Raw genomic sequence first — 27218 nt, forward strand, 5'->3', positions numbered from 1 at the left:
CAAAGCTTTAGCAAATTGACCTACTTGTACTACATACTTGTACTTCCAGTTTTCTCAAAAAGCTTCACGTTGTTGGAATCCTCATACGCTTCTTGCTGCCTATTGAACTATTGCTCATTTACTTCTTGCTGCCTATTGAAAACCTGCATAAAATTCTACAAGGTATCCTCCAAAGATTCTTTTTTTAGGTTGGGGAGGAACAACTGGTTGAAAATTATTTTGATTATTATCCTAATAAAAATTTGTATGATTTTTCCAACCCGAATTATAAGAATTATAAAATTGATTATATATATAGGCCTTTGATTAAAAGCATTCATTGAGTTAACCTGTTCAAAACCATTATTTCTCTTACTTAAATACGGATTATTTTGGTTCAAACTTAAAAGGGAGCACATGTTTTTCATTTGTTTGGTTAATTCTATCATTTGAAAAGTCAAGTCCATATTAGAATTAACTTCATACATTTTTTTTGGTTAAAAAGATTGTCAAAAAGCAGAATGAAATAACGAACTAAATAAATAAGCAAGATAGAATTAAAATGAAAAAAATGACGATAATAATAAAGGAGATATTAAAAAAATTTGCAGAGTAAACAATTCTTCGGCAATGACGCCAAAAATTGATGGACAATTTAATTATTCTCGCAAGTGCACGAATCTTGTAGTGATAGTGTGCAATAACAAGGGCTGAACCTACAGGAAATTATTACAATGCAATTTAATAACTTAAAATTGTGGAAAGAGAGAATTCAAAATGAAGTTTTAACTGCAATAAATTATACCAAATGAAGACAACTTAGGAACATAAAATAATCAAAAACTAAGGAGACTAAGGCAACAGATAATCAAGATGAAAGGACTAGGAACATGAACCAATTTCCATTACAAATTAAATTCTACATATTAGGTTCAATACTACCAATCAATTAAGGGTTCGTTCTTTTCTAAAATAGTAAAATATGAAAACTTCTTATGGCGTCCAAAGTAAATCACGTGTTTTAACCATTCATGTACTTAAGGCACTTATTCAAACAGTTAAAATTCATTAGGTCCTAAAAGAACTACGGAATATCCGCGTTTAGGAACCAAATAAATAATCCAACAAGACAACTATATTATTTATCCTTTTATCCTACCGAGCCTAGAATTAACATGCATAATGTGTACTTAGTTAATTCCCTCAACAAACTAATTATGCTAGAATTGGCCAGATTCATATTCACAGACAAATGAAACTAGCAGCGCATTACCAAAACAACAAATTCACTTAGAGATTGCTTCATATTAATGCTTATAACCTCACAACTACAATAACTCAAAGGTGAAAAGCACAATACTCAAAAGCAGTGGCGGAGGCAAAGTTATACTCCATTTTTTTTAATATTATATATAATATTAATTTTTTAAAAAAATATATTATATAGAATATCATAATTTTATTGTTCCTTCAAAATATTTGGCCCCCCTTCCACTTAAATTAATCCTATAGGCTAAGTTATAAACTTCCTCATCTTCTCCAATTCTCTCACATTTCAAATTATGTATTCCCTATATTATTGACACACATCCAAATTAAACTTCATTTAACCTACCTACTAGTTTTTCTCTCTAGAACCATACATATATGTAGTATATACGCTATAACAAGATAATTCATCATTAAAATCTATGCATATTTTTCAAGGTAATTTTTGTTTTGTTTTGTTTATAACTACATGTTTGGTTAATTTTTGTTTGAGTTAATACCATATGAGGTCCTCCGAGTATAGTGGTTTTGCCACGTTTAGTCCTAAACTTTCAAATTGACCATCTGTGGTCCTTCGACTTTCAAATTTAACCATTCGTGGTCCAAGTTAACCACCCATGGTCCTTAAACTATTAAATTTTAACCAACCATGGTCCTTTCAAGAGGACCATAGCTGGTTAAATTTCAAAACTTGAAAGACCATGGGTGGAAAGTCTTGTATGAAGCTTTTGTCCCACATTGGTTTGAGAAGTGGGTTTGCACTACTATTTATACAAGAGCCTTTCTAAGGCAAATTGACTTGTATAGCATTGATGCCCTCTCTCTCTCGCGCAGGGGTGCAAATCAAATCCCAAAATGAGCTTGAAAAGGCTTGACTCGTGTGCGCCAGCACAACCTTGGAGAGAGTACAACTCGATTAGTACTTACACTACTGGATTATTATTGTTGTTGTTGTTGTTCGAGTGTTTTCCCTACCGCTACTAAGATAAGCTACCACGGAAATTGCCCATAAATTGATGGAATTTATTGCTTAGGAATTTGCTACCACACAGCCACCGTCGGATGAAATTGCCGATGTCGTCAAAATCCATCGTCGAACAAAACTGCTGTTCGCCAATCAGAAATCCGCGCAACGCCTCCGAAATTGATCTAGGGCAAAAATGATTATTTTTTCTTCAAAATCGTCTCAATTTATATGCCAAGACGCAACAGCTTTCTCCCGAGCTCTCGCTGATCAACCGAATCCCCCAAACGAATCAGATCGGTTGAGATGAACCAATGCCGCGGAATCAATTGCTGCTTCTTCTGGTCTCTCGTCCGTCGACTTCCATTGACAAAAAGGAGGATGGTTGTTTAGATGAGAATATAGATTGTGTTGTATTGAATACCAAAGTCTGGAGACACAAATATAAAGACACGAAATAAAGTTCTAGTCTAATACGAACAAAATAGTCCTAATACCCCCCCTCAAGCACAAGGTTGGCTAGCCAAAACATTGAGCTTGTGACGAAGTGTGTTAAAACGTAAGGAAGAAAGAGGTTTAGTAAAAATATCGGCTATCTGATCTTTGGTTGAAATAAAGTGAACTTGCAACTCATTCTTGGCGACTTTATCGCGAACAAAGTGATAGTCAATCTCGATGTGCTTCGTGCGAGCATGAAACACTGGATTAGCGCATAAGTAAGTCGCCCCTAGGTTGTCACACCACAGTTTCGGCGCAGAGATGACTGGGAACTCCATTTCCTGCATTAGAGAGACAAGCCAAGTGACTTCAACAGATACATCAGCTAACCCTTTATACTCGGCTTCGGTTGAGGAGCGAGCCACAGTCTGTTGCTTGCGACACACCCATGATTTAAGATTCTTTCCCAGAAAAACAGCAAAACCGCTAGTGGATTTCCGATCATCCGGATTACCAGCCCAATCCGAGTCAGAGTATGCATGAATATCAAGAGACTCAGAACAAGATATGTGGAGACCAAGATTGAGAGTCCCATTGACATAGCGCAGGACTCTCTTCAAACCCGCCCAATCTGCAGTGGTAGGAGCATGCATGTGCTGACACAGACGATTAACAGCATAAGAGAGATCAGGACGAGTTACCGTAAGATACTGTAGGGCCCCTGCAAGACTGCGGTAATGAGTCGGATCGGCATACGGGACCACAGGGCCTTCCACGGGTTTGGCAGATGACACCGGCGTGGCTACCGGTTTGCAATCAACCATACCTGCTCGCTTGAGAATATCCTTCAAGTAACGCTGCTGAGACAAGAGCAGGCCAGTAGCCAATTGAACAGTTTCAATTCTCAAAAAGAAAGAAGAAACCCCCATATAACGAACTTTAAACTCAAGAGCCCACTTACTAACCAGTGCAGCAACACGATTAGAATCAGAACCCATAATTAAAATATCATCCACATAGACAAGAAAGTACAGCCGAAAATTGTCACGCGAATAAATAAATAAAGAGACATCGGTTTTAGAGGGTGAAAAACCCACAGAGACCAGATAATCATGCAGTCACGTGAACCAGGCACGAGGTGCCTGCTTAAGCCCATAGAGAGACCGCTGAAGTAAACACACATGTCCGGCCAACATCTTGTCCTCATAACCAGGAGGCTGGCGCATATACTCAGTTTCAGCCAACTTTCCATTCAAGAAAGCATTATGAATGTCAGTTGGGAATAGTCCATCCACGAGAAACAGCTAAGGATAAGAGAAGACGTACCATAGTGGGATTAACCACAGGACTAAAGGTATCAAAGAAGTCCTCCCCAGCAACCTAATTAAAACCCTTAGCAACCAACCAAGCTTTATGACGCTCTATCGAACCATCGGCCTTTCTTTTGGTTCTAAAAACCCATTTGCAACCAACAACATTCATACCTGACTGATACGGGACAAGGCGTCATGTGTTATTATGAATCAATACATTAAACTCCGAGTCCATTGGATCACGCCATTCGCGAAATTTGACCGCCTGAGAGTAACAGGTTGGCTCGGGCACAATGGCAGAGGTCAAGGCAACATGCTCGTGCGGACCCGTACCCTGAGGAGCAGCCATGATCGCCCCACGCCGAGAGCTGCCCCGCGTCCTTTTGCGTTACCTACGCGGCTGGTCCGAGACAGTCCGATCACTGGATGCGGACTGCTCGACACCACCCGTAGCAGCTGTATCGGGCTCGGCAGCCCGGTCTTCATCATCCAAAAATTCAGCCGATACATCACCAGTCAGAACCACAACTCGCGCAGTACCCCATGGCTCAGGAGAAGACTGAGTGACCTGCAAAGCAACACTAGCAGCAGATGGAAAAACAGTCTCATCGAATCGCACGTGGCGACATATAAAAACCTTGTTAGTGTTAGTATCCAAACAACGATAGCCACGATAAGACGGAGGATAACCTAGAAAAACACAAGGACATGAACGAAACTGAAGCTTATTGTGATTATACGGGCGCAAGACAGGAAAGCACAAACAACCAAAAACCCGCAAGTAAGAATAGGATGGGGGAGAACGATGCAAACGAAAGTGTGGTGAATCATCAGATAAGATACGAGTAGACATTTTATTGATAAGATAGACAGCAGTCTCAAACGCGTAGTCCCAAAAACGAGATGGAATAGACGCCTGAGCCATTAAAGACAGACCCGTCTCAACAACATGACGGTGCCTGCGTTCAACCTGACCATTCTGCTCGTGGGTATACGCACATGATTTCCTGTGACGAATACCCAGAGAAGCAAGAGTGGAACCGAGATTTTTACATTCTCCCCCTAAACCAGACTGAATAGAAATAATCTTGCGAGAAAAAGAGCGTTCAACAAGTGATCGAAACCTATCAAATAAGCCATACAACTCAGATTTAGCACGCATCATATAATACCACATATATCGTGTATAATCATCCACAAACTACACAACATATGTGAAGCCATTTGCAGAAAGTAATGGCGTAGGGCCCAAAATATCCGAATATATTAATTCCAAAGGATGTGTATTGGTAGTTTCAATACGAGATAAAGGAAAACGAGATGATTCTCCCAATTGAAAATACGAGCAAACATTGGGAAGATCATTAGAATTAAACGTACTAACAGATGAAGACTCTAAAATTTTACGTAAGACTATAGAATGTGGATGCCCCAATCGAATGTGCCAAACGAATGATGAACGCGTAGCAACAAAAGCAGCAGGAGCAGAAGAAGACGCAGGCCATGTGTACAGACCTCCAGATACATGCCCCTTAAAGAGGACTTTCTTGGTCAAAATGTCCTTCACAAAGAAACAAAGAGGGTGAAACTCAAAGAAAACATTATTATTATCTTTGGCAAAACTCTGAACAGATAATAACGAATTAGAAAGACCACGAACATGCAAAACATCACGTAACTCAAAAGATCTAGAATCAGTGGATAACGAAGCAGAACCAACATTAACAATAGGTAAACCTGTACCACTGCCAACACGCAGAGTCTCAGGACCATCATAGGTGGTTGTAGTCGTCATTAAGGAGGAATCAGGGGTAGCGTGATTCATAGCACTAGTGTCAGGAAACCACTCATGAAGACCATTCGAATCATCACCACCGAGACAGCCACATTTGCCTGAGGAGCCGGGGAGGCCGAAAACACGTTGCTAACACGAAAACGTAATGTGACCCTGTTTGTTGCAGATCTGACACCGCGGCCCAGAACCAGAGCGACCGCACCCATGACCCCGGCCGCCTCTTCTACGGCCACCACCACCTCACGACTGCTGTGCACCGCCGCGTCTGACGTGACCACCACGGTTCACGGCCAAGACTGCCGGAGCGCCAATCCCAACGTCGTCATCCGCGCAGATCCATTCTTGTGAGACCAAGATATCATGTACCTCGGTCAGAGAAACCGGAGCACCACGTGCTAAAGTAGCCACCAACGGATGGAACTCAGGTCGGAAACCACGAAAGACATATAAGTTTTTATCGTCTAACGTAATCTCTCGCCCGGCAAGAGCCAAGTCCTCGATCATTATCTGAGCACGGCCAATATATTCCGGTATAGAAGCGTCCCCCTGACGCAAGCTTTGTAACTCACCAAACAACCGCAACGCCCGAAACCGAGTAGAAGAGGACAGGGTTTGTTCAATGGTTAGCCAAAGCTGTCGAGAAGTTGTCCGGCCAACCGCAAAACGCAACGTCTCCTCCGAGAGAGACGAAATCAGGAGCGACAGGATCGCCTTGTCCTGCCGCCGCCACGCCAGCTGTCGGGCCGAGAGATCGGCCGTCGCCGTTGCTACCGGCGCACTGTCCGCCGTCGACGGTTCTGCCGGCGTCGAAGTCGAATACGGCAAAGTGTCGTCCACAAAGCCGAGAAGGCCTTGGCCCTCTAGGAACGATAGCATCTACGTTCGCCAAAACAGATAATTCCGGGCAGTTAGCTTGAGCGAAACGAAGTGATGAGCCGATGAGAGGCTATTCCCGATAGGCACGGGAGTAGTCTCGGTAACGGTCAGTTCAGAAGAACAAACAAATCCGTCGTCATTAGCACCGTGATTCTCCATGAGAGAAAACCTTGAAACTGATACCAGATTAGAATATAGACTGTGTTGTATTGAATACCAAAGTCTGGAGATACAAATATAAAGACACGAAATAGAGTTCTAGTCTAATACGAATAATATAGTCCTAATAGTTTATTTGATAGGTTCAAAATGCTGGGCAAAAAGTAATGTGCTGTCAACATCTTAAAACAAAATTAACTTAAGGCTAATAAAAATACTAAATGCCAATATTTATTTACAAAACTAATTATGAAATTAATAACAAAATTTAATACATAACGAAGTAAATATTGCTTATTACATATAAAAAAAAAAACTTATTTAAAATAATACTAAGAATAATGTTCATCATACCTATATATATTAAAATGAATTATAAAATTTCACTATATTATTAAAAGTACAGAATAACGTTGTCTGTTTGGAAACCCAGAAAATGACTTCTGGAAATCATTTTCCGGGTTTTTTGTGTTTGGGAAGACTGAAAATAAAATGGTCAAAGGAAAATGCTAGTTAGTCAATGAAAAATGAGGGTTAAAATCCGGAAAATGACTTCCCCTCTTTTTTGGCGGAAGTCATTTTCCATCTTCCAATCAACACACGCTCAAACCTTCTTCTCCCAAAAACTGACTTCCCCTTTTAGATTTTTTTTTTCAACCTTCTTCACTGGTTTCCCCAGCCGGAAACCAGTTTGGTTTCCGGCTGGGGAAACCAGTGCAGTCACTGGTTTCCAATCGGAAACCAGTGCAGTCACTGGTTTCCAATCGGAAACCAGTGCCGGTCACTGGTTTCCGATCGGAAACCAGTGAATTGGTTTTCCGCATCGGAAACCAGATCTGGTTTCCGATGCGGAAAATCAGTTCCGAAACCAGATGCAAATTTTTTTTTTTTTTTTTGATTTTTTATGTCAAATCATGTTGCTGTTATTTTTTTTTTTGTACTGATTATATAATAAAATGCTTATGCTTAATTTGTGAATTTTAATTTTCAAGACTTGATTATTTATGCATTTATGTTATTTCTAACATGTAATTGTGATTTCAAATTGTCATATTCGGTATATAATAATTAAAATGTTTTAGTATGCCATTTTGTTCATTTTCTGAAAAATGAACCAAACACCAAAAGACAATTTTCCATCATTTTCTGGAAAATGAACCAAACACCAAAAGACAGTTTTCCATTGTGCAGCCAAACACAGGAAAGGAAAATGACTTTTGGAAAATGACTTTTGGAAAATGACTCATTTTCCAGAAGTCATTTTACAGAAGTCATTTTCCGAGTTTCCAAACAGACCCTAATCTAAGTGTATACATTTATGCAACTACAAAACATGGATTACTTAACACATTTATATATTTATGTTTTGTTATATATATTTTTATTATGCATATTTATTACTATATTTTATTTATATTATGAATAAATTGTAATAGATTTTGATATGTCAAATTGTATTTTAGAATCTCCAGTTTTATTTGTTTAAGTTTAGGTGAGTCATAAACCAGGAACGAATAATTCCATATGAAAATAAAGGAAGATGAATGCATATGAAAATAGAGGAAGATGTATGCATATGATATGTATACTGGAAATTCACATCTACAAGTCGAAATTCGAAGAAGATAAGAAGAAGCAAACGTAATTGCATGATGATATCTTGGAGATCAAGGAATTATGGAAGGAAAGGAGTACATCAAGAAGAATATAATGCTACAACAACCAATAAGTCATACGAATGAGATGGTTAGTAGCATGATAATTAACTCAAAGGTCTTAGGTTCAAAACTTACCCTCTACATGGTAATGTTTGAAATTTGCTATATAAGGATGAAGACGGTTGTGCATATGAACAAGTGGCTATATACAAAGTATTCAAGTTTGAAACTTGCTATATAAGGATGAAGACGGTTGTGCATATGAACATGAACAAGTGCTATATTATATACACAGAGCCAAAAAGGGGACTTCTATTTGTATAAAAATCTATCCCCGGCCTTTAGATTTTTACCTTACTTTTTAAGTTTTCTATATATTAGTATTTTCAAATGATTTTATAACTTTTCAACTAATGGAATAAATTTTTATTTTAATTAAATTATGAAGGAATATAATGAAGATTATAAGTATTTATATAATTAGATATAATTATATGCATTCAAAAAAAAAAAAAGATATATTATTATATAATATATAATATTAAATTAAATGGCTCATTTTAAAGTCTGGTTACATTCTTGCCAGTAATCTAAATGATGTTGGTAAAAACTCTATTATTATTATTTTTTTTGAAATATTCATTTGGGGTGTTAATTTGAACCAACCTCTCAAAATACTTGTGAACAATAAGTTTGCATACTTCTAAACTAATTCAATGCATAGTACTCCCTTGTCAAACTAAAATTTTTTGTAAAGAGTCAAATTAAATTTTGATTTGCAACCCTAGCCCCAATTAATCAATTCAAGTCTCCCCTAGATTTTTGCCTTGCATGGAAGCTTCATTTCATGGAATAATTGCTTAATATATATTTGTCAACACTCAGCAGCCAAACTTGACGTAGGAAACGGAGGCCGTAAACCACAAAACAAGCTGAACTATTTCCCCACATTTTCATACCCTTTCCAATTAATTCATTTGGAGTCTTTTGACGACTTTTAGCAGTCACTATCTAAGGATGTGTATTGGAAAAATCTCACTTTGTGACCCTAAATCAGTTTAGGTTGTCCATAATTGAATAACTCAAACCAAGATAGGTAATAAGTTGTTTCTGTTAGTAGTCGAATTTGTAACTCTATAATTATCAAATTAACAGTTTAACCAACTTAGTTGGGGTTGCCCCTTATAACCGCATTTTTTGGCATAACATGAGGAGGAGAAAACTTTGACAAATAAAGTTTGTGTATCTCATTTGGTAGATTTAGCAAGCTATATGAAAAGCATAATTACACAATAAAATTGAAAAATTATGTAATATAGTGTTGTTATTTTGACATAATCTGTCGATACAACCTATATGCATGGTTTTAAAATACAACAAATGGCTTAAAATTAAACCATCATCTTCATCTTCCAATGTCCCCTCACTAGCTGACACTTAATTGGCTTCCATTTATTTTGGTGATGGTGGGCTGCAATACAGGAGAATCTGCAAGACCTCTCTCATGGTGGGTCTTTTAGCAGGATTTGAAGCAGTACAGAAGATCCCTAGCCTGAAAACTCCACACATCTCATCTAAGTTTTCTGCCTCCTTGATATCCCCTTCTAGAGCATCCACTATTTGATTTCCTTCTTCAACGTGGTGTCGCGCCCAATCAGCTAGCCCACAACCCATATCCTCATCAATTGCCTCTCTTCCTGTCACCAGTTCCAAGAGGATCACCCCAAAACTATACACATCAAACTTTTCGTTCACTTTTTTCGTATATGCGTACTCTGAAATCAACATTAAAAAAAAGGTTGAAATTACAAAATTTGTAAGAAACATTAAATTACAGAATGGCAAAATATAATGACTTATTGTTAGGCGGAGGCCAGTAAGAGACAAGTCAGCACCATGTGGCTTAGGGACTTGTTGGGCGGAGACAAGGAAAGGGCTAAGTCTAGCACCCTGACTTTCGAAAATGTGTGGCGATATAAGGAAATAAAGTTGCGTCTTCGCTATGAGTGTTAGGTTTTGACGTAATGGTAAATTCTTGATCCTAATAAATGGTATTAGAGTTGGTGCTGGGAGGGACGAGTTCCAGCCAGTGCAGTTAAGAGGGGATTGTTGGTCACAACAAGAACAATTAAGATTATTGGATGGAGGTCGGGCAGGAACAGTTGAGACTGGCTGGTGTTGGGAGGAGGATTGTTGGGCGGAGGCTGATAAGGGACAAGTCTAGCACCGCGTGGCTAGTGAGATTGTTGGGTAGAAATCGAAATAATTGTGAAAAATGCTCCTAACACTTACCAGGAGCTATATAGCCAAAGGAGCCAGCAACAGTTGATACTGTGTTGGGGTCTCCGTTGTTGATCAATATTTTGGCGAGGCCAAAATCTGCAATCTTGGCATTGAAGTCAGAATCTAAAAGAACATTACTGGATTTCACATCTCTATGAACAATTGGTGGTGAGCAGTTGTGATGCATATAGGACAGCCCTTGAGCAGTTCCGATTGCGATCTTCAGTCTAGTAGGCAAGTCCAGGAATTGGCCAGGTGATCTTCTCTTTGCATGAAGCCACAGATCCAGGCTGCGATTTTCCGTGTATTCATACACAAGAAGGTTTGATTCTTCACTTGAAATGCAGCACCAAAGCTTCACTATATTCGAATGACGAATTGTGCCCAGTATCTTAATTTCTGCTAGAAACACCTTCTCACTCAACTTGTAGTTGTTCCTAATACTCTTAACAGCAACTTTTTCTCCAGTGCTTAACGCCACAGCATAAACTTTCCCTGATCCTCCACTCCCGACCAAATTGTCCTCTGCTAAATTTGGTAAAATGTCTGATTCCGTGAAGCTTAAAGTGTGGAATGGTGTGAGCTTCCAGTGTTGAACCAATGCTTCTTTTCTTTTATTTTCTTCCAATCTTCTAATCTTGAACACATGCACCATATATAGAATGGCAACTAGAAACAAAAAAGCTACTATACTTCCAATAATGGCAATAAGTTTGGATTTCTCAGTTTTTGCTCTACAATCCCTGAGGCCTAACGAGGGCATAGTAGCACAGAGACCAGGATTATTCAAGAAACTCTTCCGAAAAAATACAACTTCAAATTCATCTGGAATTTTCCCCGAGAGATGATTGGAGGACAGATTAAGTGAACTTACAGGCAAATGACCTATCTCAGGCGGGATTTCTCCGGAGAATTGGTTTTCAGAGAGGTCTAGCTGATTAAGGTTTACTAAAAGGCTTAGTGCTGGAGGGATTTCTCCGGAGAATTGGTTTTGAGACAGGTCTAGCTGATTAAGATCAGCTAAAAGACATAGTGCTGGTGGGATTGTACCTGAAAGCTGATTTCTGCTGCATGTCAATGTGGATAGTGACTCCCAAGATATAATATTCGAAGGAAAATTTCCAGAAAGCTTATTCCCATCAAGCATAAGGACTGATAAAGATCTAAGGGCAGTGAGTTCATGAGGAATTTGACCTGTTAAGAGATTATTGCTTGCCCTGAAGATATATAGATTGCTCCAAGAAGAGATTGCCGGAGGAATTTCACCAAAAAATTGGTTGTTACTAATATCAAGTAGAGATATATTTGATGTAACGTGTTTTGGCAACTGACCAGTGAACTGGTTATTCATAATAAGCAACCATTTCAATTTCCCAGATGTCCAAACACCATCAGGAATTTCACCAGAAAATTGGTTGTTGCTAATATCAACTATATATAAATTTGATGCCATCTTTTGTGGCAGCTGACCAGTGAACTGGTTATTGTTAATCTTCAACACTTTCAAATTCTCAGCTGCCCATAAACCATCAGGAATTGTACCTGAAAGATTGTTTCTTTCAACCCAGACGCCTCTCAAGGTGTTGCAATCCTCAAATGATTTCGGCAGCTCACCCGTGAGATTGTTGTCAAAGGAAATCATGGAAATCAACACCTTATTGTCACACAAACCATCTGGCAGTGATCCTGTAAGATGGTTTGTGGAAACATCAAAAACTTGAAGCTTCGAAAATCGACCAAAATCTGGCGGAAGTTCACCCGACAGATTGTTCATGAAGAGTTCAATAGAAGACAATGCTGGCAATCTGCCTATGCCTACTGGTATTTTGCCTGATAATTGATTCATGAACAAGACCAAATACTCCAACTTTACCATCTTTCCGAAGTCTTCTGGAATGCTCCCCGTCAAGCTGTTATTAGAAAAATCAATTACATTCAAATTCAATGCCATAACTGGACGAGGAAGAGGTCCAGACAATCTGTTTGTGTAGAGGAAAACCGTGGTCAAATTCTTGAGCAGGAACAAGTGACTTGGAATGTTTCCACTCAAGTAATTTTTGCATAAATCCAGGTACTCTAGTGCTTCCATGCTGCTGATATTTTCGGGGATTTTGCCAATCAACTCAGCCTCTTTCATCCAGAGGTGTCTCAGTTTCTTCAACTGGATAAAACTCGATGGGATTTCCTGCGGTGAGAAACTATTCTGGCTAAGAACAAGAACTTCAAGATTCAACAAGTTGCCAATCTCTGAAGGGAATGAGCCATTTATGAACAGGTCAATTAGCTGAAGTTCTTTTAGACCTTTTAGGCCTTCAATTCCAGCTGGAACTCCGCCCACGAACCAGTTAGAAGTCAGGTTAAGAGCTTCGAGTCGAGGAAAAAGCAGGCTAATATGATCAGGGATGATGCCACTGAGGTTGTTAAAAGAAAGGTCCAAGTATACAAGCTTGGAACAATTGTAGAGAAATGTGGGAAATGATCCAGGGATATTGTTGCTGTTGAGATCAAGATGAGTGAGATTTTTCAGGTCGCAGATGTAGGGTGGGATCGTGTCGTTGATGATTAGCCCACCAAGCTGAATTTTGGTGACGAGTCCCTTATCGCAGGTGATTCCCAGCCAGGTACAGTGGTCTGAAGATGATGTCCAGTGACGAGAGATGTTTGGTGAATTTGAAAAGTGCTTCTTTAAATGAAGAAGAATTGATCTGTCAGGACTGTTGCCACTGCTTTGGGATTGTCCATGGCAGAGAAAAGTGAAGATGAAGAGTGTGAGGATGCAGAGGTTGATCACTTGATTGGCATGGTTGACGTGCAATGTGCAGTGATTTTAAGGTATTCTACAAGTAAGGAATGTTGGCATGCAAATCCTTCTATTTTGCAGATTTTTTGTGAGGAGAAAGACTAGCCATTATTGCAGAGTCAACTTAGCGGTCTTCGCGACCCACGCGGGCATTCACGGCTAGGTCCACATTTTTGCGGACCGTATCTTCCATGATCCTTAGCCCCATCGTAGGGGTTGGGCAAATTATACCGGGCACCATACTCCAAAACGGTGTCGTTTCTTTTAATAAAAAGAAAGACATTCATTCTGTGCCGTTTCGGGTAAAGTAGCTCTGTTTGTATAACATATTTAGTTTCATTTTATATATATTGTAGTTTCATTCCAATACAACTGCAGTTTCATTTTGTTCCGATACAATTATAGTTTCATTTTGTTCCGATCCAACTACAGTTTCATTTTGTTCCGATACAACTACAGTTTCATTGGACATTATATATACAATAGTCATATTATTGAATTTCATTTTATTCATACTTTAGTCTTATTACAACACCATTAAATTATAATAATTCTAATTCAAGTATGGTTTCATTGGACAATATACACTCAAATATGTGAAACTGTTATTCAATTACATTTTATATACACTGTAGTTTCATTTCTACACAACTACAATATCATTTTGTTATAACTACATTTTCATTGGATAATATACACTCAAATATGTGAAACTGTTATTTAGTTACATTTGATATACACTGTAGTTTCTTCATTTCAACAGAACTACATCATCATTTCTTTATAACTACAGTTTCATTGGACAATATACACTCAAATATGTGAAACTGTTATTCAGTTACATTTGATATACACTGTATTTTCATTTCAACACAACTACAATATCATTATTTCTATTCAACTACAATTCTTTTTCATAATATACACTCAATATGTGAGACATATTATTTAGTTTCATTTTATACATACTGCAGTTTCATTTCAACACAACTAAAGTGTCAATTCAATTACAATTTCATTTGATAATATAAAAACAATATGTGAGATAATTTATTTGAGATACACTGTAGTTTCATTTTGTTATGTATAATAAAAAAAATGCGGGATCTATTAAGATGTAACGACAACTATTTCTTTACATAAAGAAGCGACGCTGTTTTTGGACCATGGTTCACAAAGCTTTGTGGACCATGGTCCATGGTATAACGACTGCAGGGGTTGTTATACTGTGGACCAGGGTCCATAGTGCTATGTGGACCATGATTGTCATATGAAATTGAAATAATATTTTAGTGTTACTAAAATGAAACTAGTGTATGTGCAAAATGAAACTAAAAAACAGAGCTCATTCAACAATGTATATTGTCAAATGAAATTGTAGTATAATTAAAATGATACTTTAATGTTGTTAAAATGAAACTAGTGCGTGTGGAAAATGAAGCTAAAATCTAGAGTCATACAGTAACATATATTGTCAAATGAACGTGGAATGTAATTAAAATAATACTTTAACATTATTATAATTAAACTAGTATGTGTGAAAAATGAAACTACAAAATAGAGCTCATACAATAATGTATATTGTCAAATGAAACTGTAGCAAAATTAAAATGATATTTTAGTATAATTCTAATGAAACTAATGTGTGTGAAAAATGAAACTGAAATACGGAGCAATATTGTCAAATGAAACTAAAGTATAATTATAATGATACTTACTTTCTGAATCACATTACTACATAGACCATTGTCCACAGTAAAATTTGCCCCATCGCAGGATTTCAGTCCACTTTAACACATCTAATCTTGTGAAAGTTTGTTAATTACCGCCGAATTCCGGGAGCTCAGGCGTTTAGCTATTCCAGGCAACAAACATCTTTGTTAAATATAACATAGTAACTGGCTGTTATTAACAATTTAACATTCTGTGTAAGTTTGTTAATTACGGCCAGGTGCAGTGGTCCGATGATGAATTCCAGAGTTGTTTGGTCAATTTGAAAAGTGCTACTTTAAACAAAAAAGATAGATTTGGTCTTTCAGAATTGATACTACTTGTTTGGGATTCTATATGGAAGGGTAAAGTAGTGAAGATGAAGAGCGTAAGGATGCAGAGATTGATTCTGGTTAATTGAGAATGATATGGCTGACATACATGCAATGGGCATATATTCTGGGCAGTGACTTTTAAGGTTTTCTTTAAATAAGGATTGTTATCCTCTTACAGATTTTATAGACAGGAAATTAGGAGGGAAAAGAGGAATTGTAATTTTGTAGGAAAAGAATAATGTATAAATTCAAATTACATTGTTTGGTAGACACGAATACAATTGTTACAAATTGAAAGGAAATGAGTTAATATGCAAAATATTTCTCGATTATGTTGATTTTTCTTGATTTCGTCCTAAATGACTTTTGTGACCTAATATAGTTTCAGAGTTGTGTGTTTTTACTCAATGTAATCCTCTCACTTTGTTATTTCGTCCAATTAATGTTAAATAGAGGTACAATTTTGTAATTACGTGCACATTTGCCTCTCATTATTTACCCTCTTAAACAAACATGGAAAACTCATCTATTGCAAAGGATTAACATTAAATCATTTGCAATAGATGGAGTTTTCCATGTTAGTTTAATGGGGTAAATGATAGCCAAGGACCCTTCAAGAGCTAGAGCCTAGTGTTTGCAAAGCATTGTGTACAAAATGCAAAATTTAGACTGTGCAAGTACTAAAACAAGCTAGGAAAGCAATTAGGAAAGAATCAAATGAGATGGAATGGGCTTGGATCAGCCTTTCTTTGTAATGGTGCCTTCAAGTGTCTAGAGTAGGAAATGTATGATTGTGCTAATTGGAATTCAAGAGAGATGATTGCTAATGTCAAAGTCATTTTAGGTCTTATTGGCCTATCATGAAGTAATAGAGCATCCAAGTGTCAATGTTACTAACATGAGACATATTATCGAAAACCTTGCCTACACCTCATTCCAGACTTTTCCCGCTTGGATATAAGGTGAGAAACGCAAGTGGAATAAAGGCTCTAGCGTTGAGGACAACTATGGGATGACAACAAAGAAATAGATACTTTGCAAATTTTGGGAGGTCCCGAGAGCAAGGACGAAGATATTTCATGAAGCTACGAGTGGAGTGGCCTTATTAAAGGAGTAAGTGAAGCTAATCAAGAATATGAAGATGAGTTTAGTTGAAGGTGTCAATCTGATTCATACATAATTTGAAGAATAAAGATCAAGTGGAGGTTTATAGCTTATAAATCAACACATAGAGTATTTTTCTTGCAAATAAAAGTTTGAGACTATTTTAGACCGTCCTTATGCTATTTAATTTGTAAAGTCCAAATTATGCTTAAAAATTCTAAATTCAATTAGAATTTAGTTTTCTTAAACATATTTGACATAGTTATCCTAGTCTTGTGACTAGTTGCATCTTTTTATTAGATAGTCTAGCACTAGAATAGCCCATCTTGAACTTAAATGTCATTGATGTAGGGGTTGACTAAAGTGTATAAATAGCCTTGCTATTATTTTTGTTGGACAGACAACTTTGACAGTAGTAAATTCAAAAATATTGCTTTGACATTTTCTTTTCCTTGAGTTCTTGAGGAGTATTTTGACTTATCTTGGGTTTTACCTCCTAAGTAGCGTCAACTCTTATATCCATCTTTGGAGTGGCGAGACTTCGCACCACCACCTTCCTTCCTTTGCTTCCATCCCCCAACCATTTTCCTTTCTTAGCCAGAGCCCACGACATCTAGTATGTTTGCAATCTCAATCTTGTCAAGCATACTAAATACTAGATCATCCATGGAGTTAGGCCCTAACACCATAGAAATAAAACAAACCTTCCACTCCCATCAACAAATCAATCAATCAACACAAATACATTTTCAATTAGCAATTGATAATCACAGTACCACCATGCAAGTAAATGTTAATCCAATCCCTAAAAGAGTTTAGCCACTCATGTTCTAGATTGAAGTGCAAATGAAATTGAGCTAATCAATGAAGATGAATGATGAATTAAATGAGAGAAAATGCAGGAATTACTTAGCTTCAATTCACAAGAGCAATCAATCCAACAAGTAATCCAATTCAAGAAGAAGATGAAGCTCCAAGATTAAAGCAAGGTGTCAATTCACTCAGAACCCTAGAACCACTTTCTCTCTATATATTTGGAGAGTTTTTGAGCTGATTAGGGAATGGTTTCCTACCACTGTTATCTGCTTTTGTGAAGAAGGCATTTACACCTGTCATACTATCTCCCATAGTGTTTGCCTCAATATCCACCTGCCTTTCTTGTTGTGAAACCATGGAGAAGGCCTCATCAACATCAGGGAGTGGCTTCATTAACATGATCTGTCTCTTAGTACTAGTGTAATTGTCATTCAAACCCGTAAGAAATGCAGATAACATATCGTTTTGCAGATGAGTCAAAACTTTCTTAGACAGATCAATTCCACATGCACAATTGGGGATATATTCACAGCTAGGGATAGGTCTTAAAACAAGCATTTCATCCCATAATAGCTTCAATTGTGTGAAGTACTTAGTTGTTGTGGAATTACCTTGCCTAGTATGATGGATTTGAGATTGAATTTCAGCAACTCTAAACACATCTTGCTGGCTGAATCTCTTCCTCAGGTTCTTCCATACCCTTTCAGCTGTATTGATCCAGAGAACACTACTGGCTATGGTAGGGGACAAAGCTCTTGAAATCCAGGAAAGCAACATTGTGTTGCATCGGTCCTAGTAGCAGAATTTGGGATCCAATTTGCTTGGAACAAGCACAAGACCTTCAACGAAAGTCATCTTGTTCTTGGACCTCAACGCCATTTCCATGGCTCTTGCCCAGGAGTGATAGTTCGATCTCCCCTCCAGTTGAGTGGTCACCAAATGCAGGGCTCTCATTCACGTGAAGATGGAGAGGATCTGTCAGCTAGGTCGCTTGGATCAAAGGTTCCATTAGAACTGGTATTTGAGGTACTAGGGTTCTGGTTTTGATTTTGATTCGGGGCTGGGTATAATGATTGATAATGTTAACACACATCCACACCTCCACTAAGCTAAACAAACAACACAAACTGACATATATCTTCAAAACAAAACAAAAAAAAAAAACAAAAAAAAAAAACAAAAAAAAACAAAAACAAAAAACCAAACAAAAAAACTGACATACACAGTACATGTCTCCCAAGCCAACATACAGATTTAACACCAATACACCATATTCACAAATTCATCATCATCTTTATCATCTCGCCATCTTCGCCGCCCCCTCACTACTACAACACTTGAGAAGCGGTGAAACATCGCGCTCACTAACACTTATTTCTTTTCCATTTACTGATTGAGAGCTGCAAAATCGAGGAGGAACCTCAAGACCTCTCTCATGGAGGGTCGTTTAGCAGGATTTGCACCAGTACAGAATATCCCCAGTCTGAACACTCCACACATCTCATCTATGTTCTCTGCCTCCTTTATTTCCTCATCTAAAGCATCCTCAATGGGGTTTCCTTCTTGAACATAGTATCGCACCCAGTCAACTAGGCACCAATCCATATCTCCATCGTTCGGCTCTCTTCCCGTCACCAGTTCCAGAAGTATCACCCCGAAGCTATACACATCAATCTTCTCGTTCACTTTTCTAGTGTGTGCATACTCTGGAATAAGCATTAACTTTTTGGGATGAATGACAAAAATGGGAAAGTTTTAAAGTCTGCAAATATATAGTGACTTACCAGGAGCTATATAGCCAAAGGAGCCAGCAACTGTGGACACTGTGTTGGGATCTCCATGCTTTATCAATGTTCTGGCGAGGCCAAAATCTGCAATCTTGGCATTGAACTCTGAATCTAAAAGAACATTGCTGGATTTCACATCTCTATGAACAATTGGTTGTGAGCAATTGTGATGCATATAGGACAGCCCTTGAGCAGCTCCAATTGCGATGCGTAGCCTAGTAGGCCAATCCAGGAATTGGGCAGGTGATCTTTTCTTTGCATGAAGCCACAGATCCAGGCTGCGATTTTCCATGAATTCGTACACAAGAAGGTTTGATTCTTCGCATGAAATGCAGCACCAGAGCTTGACTATGTTGGAATGACGAATTGTTCCCAGTATTTTAACTTCTGCTTGAAACTCCTTCTCAACCATCTCATCCAACTTGTGCTTGCTCCAAATCCTCTTCACAGCAACTTTTTGTCCATTTCTCAACAGCACAACATAAACTTTCCCTGATCCACCACTCCCGACCACATTTTCCTCTCTTAAATTTGGTATAATGTTTGATTGGTTGAAGCTCAAAGTGTGGAATGGTGTGAGCTTCCAATAATGTCAGTAGCCCTGTTTGGTAAAATGGTTGTTAGCTGATAGCTGTTAGCTGTTACCTGATTGTGTGAATTAGAGGGTATAAATAGTTGATAACATTAGCTATGGTAGAAAAATGTTTGGTAAATTAGCTGTTAGCTGATAGCTGTTTGGTATAAATTATTTTCTCAAAAAGCTAATTGAAAAAGTTGCTTGGAGTAGCTTTTTGAATTTTAGTCTTTTGGAGTTGCAAAAAGCTAATTAATCAAACATTTATATTGATATTTTAATTAAATCAAACAATTAATAGTGGTCAAATAAGCCAAAATTGGCCTATAGGCCAATTTTTTACCAAACAGGGCCAAGGTAAATCTTTTAATATGAACTTCCAAGCTGAAAATCTGTTGACTGAAGTTACTCCAAATAAACACTCCCTTCTTCCTACAAGAACACTTGTTGAGATTAAAAGACAACCTACACATGGAATCAAGGTTATTCACTTTCATAAATCTCAACCTCCACCACTCACACAAGAGGCCAGGACTAAGAGATGTTTGAAGAGAAAAGAACCTGACTACTATTCAGGTGAAGGTTGGGCTCGAAGGTTTATTAATCCTGGAGATGAAAATATCGAGGAGGGAGAAAATGATTGTGAAGACAAAATAGAGATTTCCAAAGAAAATGATAAGCATGCATGCATTCTGTCAAATTTATGAAGTCACTAAGAAATTAGTGATCATAGACGATTTTACTACTTATCAGAAACAACTTACGCATGCTATTAACTTTATCTCGATGTTGCAAAAGTATTATGGAGATGTAAGATCTGAAAGGTGTGTTCTTGAAGCTCAGGATGAAGCTATGGCTAAACTTGATACAACCAATGCAAGGTATAAAGCCCAGGCTAGCAAAAGGCAGCATAAGAAAATATAAAGAATGGGTGAGAAGGTTATGGTCTTTATCCATAAGAATCATGTGTTCATGAAAACATTTCACAAATTGAGTTTGAGGACATATGGGTATTATAAGGTTCAAAAAAAAAAAAGTTAAAGGCCCTCATAAGGACTTTATATTACTCCGAGGAGGTAACATTACATTTTGAGGACTCGGGGGGAGTCCTTTGCAACCAAGGGAGAATGGTGCGAAATAGGAATTGAGAAAATAATAGAACAATGGTCACATGAATGAAGTCTAAGGGACATGGAGTTTGGTGGCTACTTTTTATGAGAAATTTGAATTAGCTTTAAATATTATTAGTATTTCCAATTCTCATTTTTTTATTTTATAGTTCCTATGCATGTTTTTAATATTTGCAACTCTTTAGTTTTTCTTAGTTGTCTATTTAAACAGACTTTTGTATTGAGAAGTTCAAGTTTGAATATTATTGAAAGTCTTTGAGTTTGAGTTATATTGTTTGTGTTCTTCAACTGTTCTCCTTGTCCTACATCAATGGTCCAAAATGGTGCGGTTTCTTTTAATGAAAAGAAACGTCACCCATTTTGCACCGTTTTGCGTAAAGTAGCTCTATTTGTATAACATATTCAGTTTCATTTCATATATATTGTAGTTTTATTTCAATACAACTACAGTTTCATTTTGTTCCAATCTAACTACAGTTTCATTCGACATTATTTTATATAATACGATAGTCTTATTATAGTGAACCATATTATTGAATTTCATTTTATACATACTTTAGTGTTATTACAACACCATTAATTTATAATTCTAGTTCAAGTACGGTATCATTGGACAATATACACCCAAATATGTGAAACTGTTATTCAGTTTCATTTTATATAAACTGCAGTTTCATTACAACAAAACTACAATTTCATTTTGTTCCGATCCAACTACAATTTCATTCGACATTATATATATATATACAAAAGTCTTATTACAATGAGTCATATTATTGAATTTCATTTTATACATACTTTAGTCTTATTACAACACCATTAAATTATAATTCTAATTCAAGTACAGTGTCATTGGACAATATACACCCAAATATGTGAAACTGTTATTCAGTTTCATTTAATATAAACTGCAGTTTCATTACAACACAACTACAGTAGCATTTCGATGTAACTATAGTTTCATCGGATAATATACGCTCAAATATGTGAAACTGTTATTCAGTTACATTTTATATACACTATTGTCAAAATAAACTAGTGCGTGTGGAAAATGAAACTAAAATCTAGAGTCATACAATAACATATATTGTCAAATTAACGTGGAATGTAATTAAAATAATACTTTAGCATTATTATAATTAAACTAGTATGTGTGAAAAATGAAACTACAAAATAGAGCTCATACAATAATGTATACTGTCGAATGAAACTGTAATAGAATTAAAATAATACTTTAGTATTACTCTAATTAAACTGGTGTGTGTAAAAAATGAAACTGAAAAATGGATCAATATTGTCAAATGAAACTAAAGTATAATTATAATGACACTTAGTGCACTACATTATTACGTGGACCATGGTCCACAGTAAAATTTGCCCCATCGCAGAATTTTAGTCCACTTTAACACTTCTAATCTTGTGAAAGTTTGTTAAATAGTAATTTCATGGAATTGCAATTCCCTTCAACAAAACCATGAAATTGTAATTCTATGGAGTTTGGTAGGAATGGAATATTGGAATTACAATTCTATACTACCAAACACCCCCTTAGGTATTGTTTAGTTGGAACTTTTGCACCCTAGTATTAGGGGTGAGCATAATTACCGAAAAACTGACAAAACCGATAACCGAACCGACCGATAATTTCGGTTATCGGTTATAAGCCTTAAAAAAAATTCGGTTATTCAGTTATTCGGTTATTTATCGATTATGAAGGTGTAATAACCGCGGTCACCGAATAACCGACGCTATTTTATATATATATATATATATATATATATATATATATATATATATATAATATTATAATATGTTAGTAGTGGCTGTTGTGCAAATCTCCATATATACACTATGCAATAACTAAATAAACTTACTGAAAGTTAGTAAGTTTATTTAGTTACTGTAAATAAATTTGTATATATACGTACATGAGCTAATATATATTACTTGTGAATGTAGCTAATATATACGTACAGTAGCTATATATATATATATATATATATATATATATATATATATATATATATTATATTATATTATATTATATTACTTGTGAATGTTCGGTTATTCGATCGGTTAACCGAATAACCGACCGAAACCGATATAATCGGTTTCGGTCGGTTAAGAGTGTATGTTCGGTCGGTTTCGGTCGGTTATGGAGATTTAAAAATGTCATCGGTTATTCGGTTATCGGTCGGTTATTAACCGTAACCGACCGATGCTCACCCCTACCTAGTATGAGTTTTGATACCCATTATTATGTTTGTTTGTCTATATTTTTTTTTATCTTATTATTATATATTCAAATCCTTTAGTAATTACAAAACTCATTACCATTTTATTCTTCTCCTTTTAAACAACATAATAAAAAATAAAGGAGAAAAATGAAAAAAAATATTAAAATATCATTGTCCATGCATGTTAGGATCAAGTGTGAAATTTATATTTTGGTTATACTAAACAAAAATTAGATAATAGAAAACCGAGAATGAAAACTGAAAAATTAAAAAACATAAAATAGAAAGTAGTTTCCTGAAGTAAACATGCCCTTAAGTTCCCATCATTTTTATTTTTTGTACACATTGGAATTTTTTCATGTGTTAGATGTTGGGGAAAGTCGCAACGTCAACGCGCGATCTAGAAGCCTTTTAAGAAGCACGGACGCTATTGGTGTATGGTTGAAAGAAAATCTGTGCCATGTTACAATAACACTACCTTAAAAGCGTTATTTGCCCGGTAACGGTGCAGTTAGAACCCTGGCACGCTTTCGACAGGCTACACAGACCAACTACGGATAGCTTACACTAGCAATCACATAGGCGAACCTCACTATTGCTCAGACCTTAACCGGCAGACACGAATTATATATATTATATATATTATAATATATATTAATTCTTATAAAGAAAGAAGGAAGAAGCTTTTGTGTGTCTCTAATGAACAAAGGAAGTATGCTATATATAGTAATATAGTCTTCACTTCTTGGCCACTAATGTCCAAAAGACATGCTACATGCCTCATTCTCAATAAATGAGATTCACTCATTTTGAGTGAAAGATGGCAACCACATAAAATGTCGTACTAATGACAAGGTATGATGTGGACCAACGCATAACAAAGCTTTCATCTTTGATTTTCCCAACAATCCACAACAAACTCAAAGAGGAAAGGAAAAGGAAAATGTCTGAGCAATACAAATGAGTTGATCTTAATGTCAGTGTTTGAGAACTTGAACTGACACGTAGTGACACTGAGTAATTTTCTTCCCGGGAGTGATGTGAATCTTGAACTCACCGGTTAGATAAATTTTGAACTCGAATGCACACACCAACTCAAAAAGCAGGTCCTACAAAAGTCAAACTCTTTGATTTCTTATGAATACCCTTAGTACTCAAGTCTGTTATGTCTATCTTAATATAGACCTCCACCCTGTCAAAGTCTATCTCAACATAGACTTTTAACTCTGACAAGTCTTATCTCATTGTAGATTTTTATGTCTTGTCAAGTCCATCTCAATATAGACTTTTAACTCTTCCAAGTCTATCTCAGTATAGACCACCTTTAAAGGCTTATAGAGTAGTTAAAGACATAGATCAATTCTAAGCCTTTTCTTTATATCATAGGCACTGTTCTTTGCAATGCAAATGATAGTTTGTGAATCACAATGTGGTGAAAGTGTTGGACACCCCTACAACTGCACGGTTATCACCATGTTTCTTAGCCACTCAGCTTTTTGGGATAACCCTATTATCTTTCATAAGAGGCGGTTAGCTCTTTTTCTACTCAAGTTAGGGATCTCTTTAGGTCTACCTCAACATAGACCACCCTAATTGAGTATAAGTCACCAAGAGCACTTTGTACTCATGTCATTATGCGGTGAATTCATTAAGTTTGTCTCAACAAAACCACCATTTCTCAAAGAGTTATGAATTCATTAAGAGCTGTAGCTCAACCTCACAAGTACACACACTGTCAGAATGACCAACTAGTGTACTATTTTGTAACTCTTTTCATGGCTTCGTTTGACCACAGAAGTGGGATCCACCACGAATTCATTACCACTTGGACTTTAAGTCCTTCCAATGAGTCAACGACTAATCCTCATAATTAGCCCTCAAGTAAGTTGATTCTCTTGATCAAACTTACATGCACTTTGACGAGTACTTCGTTTACTCGTAAATAATCCCTTGAGATTTTCATGTTTAACATGAAGCATTCTCTTTCATCATTATTCTCAATACCACAGAGAAACTTTTGATGAAAATATAAGGAGTTAATTACCCCCACAATGCAACACTTACAAATATTTTTGTCAAATGTATTTGATCTCTTACCCAGACTGATCTTTGGTGCCCAACATTAGCTCCTTTGTAGACTGAGTTTTGCCGATTTGCTTTGTGGAGCATTATAGAAGCTTTGCACTTTGCCTGATACATACTCAACGGTTGAATATATTTCAACAAACTTGGTTATCTCAATTGATCACAATTACCCTTTAACTAGAAATTATAGGTATTTCAATATGACTCAACCAAGAGTTTAAATAATATATATATATATATATATATATATATACACACAAATGCTCATTGTTAGTAAGCCATAGAAATAATGTTGTCCACATGCTACAACAAGTTGAACAACATAATCACAAATTTCACATCATATTCTTATAAGAAATTAATCTCATACACAAGGAATATGTTCGAGCTCATATTTATTCAGAAATATCTCTCAACAATGAGACTTCAGAGTTGCCATTTGCACAATTTTCCCTTCCCTTAAGGAATTTAAAACTCATATAAAGCATTCATAGGATGCAGATCAATATTACTATTGCAGTACTTCAACAACTTCTATTGCAAGGCTTTGATTGTATTAGCAACATATGAAAGTCATCCTCATTTCAGGTGAAGATCTAGTGGCGCTCTAACTAGCTTGCATGATCAACACCCTACTTCTTAAGTACTCCCAGGTCGAGTGGTGAAACCGAAGTTTACTTAAAAACCACCTTCCTAGACAGAGTATTCAAGAGTGATGACTTTTCCATGTTCTCATTAATTACAATTGAAGCCTATGATATATGCTCTTATTCTTTATACAAATAATTTTAGTAAAAAGTTTGGGCAATATCTATGCACATATTATTTCGATCAATGTCATTAGTATTCAACATACTAAAGAAGTAAGTACTACCAAGTAATCAAAATCTAGACAACTCAACTAGAATTCAGTACTAAGATAATTGTACTTCATGCGAACCCTTAGAACTAGAGCAAATATAGTTACTTAAAAATAACTACTTATTTAAAGAGACTCAATACTCACCTTGCTCTGTCAGATTGACTTTTGCTAGTTTTGCCATTGTGATGGTAGCACTGGTGTGCTCGGTGTCCTTGCTTTTTGCATGTAAAACACCTTCCTTTGAACTTCTTGATTTTTCTACTCCTTTTGTTGTAGACAGTTCTGACACTTTGATTTTAGGTTTCATTGGAACCGTACTTTTCTGACAGTGATTCCCAAATGACTTTTGCCGAGTCTTGTTTGATATAGATGTCGAACAGATCGTCATTCATTTGAGACAGAAGGTATCTTCTGGCTACCGCATTGTCATTTCTAAACTGCATCAGAGTTACACCCGGTTCTTGACCCGAAATATAATCTATTTCAGGACTGCTTTCTCTCGATTCTTCACCCGGAGTGTAATCAGATTCATGGTTAGCTTTTGTAGCACCAGAGGGAAAGAACACTGTTGGAGTAGGTTCAGGTTCAACTGAATATAGCACGTAAACCAATTTTAATTGTTCAAAGAGAATAAGCATTCTTTGATCCCACCTACTGTAATTTTTCCCATCAAGCGCGGTGATCTTTGAGAGATCCGGTATGACAGAAGGTGCCATAATGCTAAAGGTTGACTGTTGCACAAATAACGCTTTTAACTGTTGGGGAAAGTCGCAACGTCAACGCGCGATTTGGAAGCCTTTTAAGAAGCACGGACACTATTGGTGTATGGTTGAAAGAAAATCTGTGCCGTGTTACAATAACACTACCTTAAAAGCGTTATTTGCCCGGTAACGGTGCAGTTAGAACCCTGGCACGCTTTCGACAGGCTACACAGACCAACTACGGATAGCTTGCACTAGCAATCACATAGGCGAACCTCACTATTGCTCAGACCTTAACCGGCAGACACGGATTATATATATTATATATATTATAATATATATT

At 36.7% G+C, this 27218-nt stretch overlaps 3 protein-coding genes across 5 annotated transcripts; all 3 read right to left on the reverse strand.

Annotated features, from left to right (window-relative positions):
* Positions 1–2715: 2715 nt before the first annotated feature.
* LOC109171109 (uncharacterized mitochondrial protein AtMg00810-like) lies at positions 2716–3648 on the reverse strand. The gene has a single exon (XM_019320240.1). It carries the CDS (start codon positions 3646–3648, stop codon positions 2716–2718), a length of 933 nt encoding a protein of 310 aa, XP_019175785.1.
* A 6076-nt stretch (positions 3649–9724) lies between these two features.
* LOC109171123 (receptor-like protein kinase 5) lies at positions 9725–12832 on the reverse strand. Of its 3 annotated transcripts, none has more exons than XM_019320253.1 (3): positions 12584–12832; positions 10744–12511; positions 9725–10226 (listed from the first exon to the last, which is right to left on the reverse strand). In XM_019320253.1, exons 1-3 carry the CDS (start codon positions 12821–12823, stop codon positions 9904–9906), a joined length of 2331 nt encoding a protein of 776 aa, XP_019175798.1. In that variant the 5' UTR covers positions 12824–12832; the 3' UTR covers positions 9725–9903. The 3 variants fall into 3 exon arrangements, with proteins under 3 accessions (XP_019175798.1, XP_019175799.1, XP_019175797.1); XM_019320254.1 differs by having other exon boundaries at positions 10744–12022; positions 12161–12832; XM_019320252.1 differs by having other exon boundaries at positions 10744–12832.
* A 5888-nt stretch (positions 12833–18720) lies between these two features.
* Positions 18721–19894, reverse strand: LOC109171124 (receptor-like protein kinase 5). Its single transcript, XM_019320255.1, has 2 exons — positions 19284–19894; positions 18721–19205 (listed from the first exon to the last, which is right to left on the reverse strand). The coding sequence occupies exons 1-2, from the start codon at positions 19696–19698 to the stop codon at positions 18886–18888; spliced, it is 735 nt and encodes a 244-aa protein (XP_019175800.1). The 5' UTR covers positions 19699–19894; the 3' UTR covers positions 18721–18885.
* Positions 19895–27218: the final 7324 nt, after the last annotated feature.

Source organism: Ipomoea nil, unplaced genomic scaffold (genome assembly GCF_001879475.1).
Source record: "Ipomoea nil cultivar Tokyo-kokei standard unplaced genomic scaffold, Asagao_1.1 scaffold3394, whole genome shotgun sequence".
NCBI classification, from domain to species: domain Eukaryota; kingdom Viridiplantae; phylum Streptophyta; class Magnoliopsida; order Solanales; family Convolvulaceae; genus Ipomoea; species Ipomoea nil.

Bases quoted from the DNA above. Each gene is read 5' to 3' on its own strand.
- LOC109171124 (XM_019320255.1), bottom strand. From the start codon at position 19,698: ATGGTTGAGAAGGAGTTTCAAGCAGAAGTTAAAATACTGGGAACAATT. The intron at 19,206-19,283 runs GTAAGTCACTAT...TGCTTATTCCAG, and splicing joins CTTTGGCTATATAGCTCCTG to AGTATGCACACACTAGAAAA.
- LOC109171109 (XM_019320240.1), bottom strand. From the start codon at position 3,648: ATGGGTTCTGATTCTAATCGTGTTGCTGCACTGGTTAGTAAGTGGGCT.
- LOC109171123 (XM_019320252.1), bottom strand. From the start codon at position 12,823: ATGGAAGCACTAGAGTACCTGGATTTATGCAAAAATTACTTGAGTGGA. The intron at 10,227-10,743 runs GTAAGTGTTAGG...TGTTGATTTCAG, and splicing joins CTTTGGCTATATAGCTCCTG to AGTACGCATATACGAAAAAA.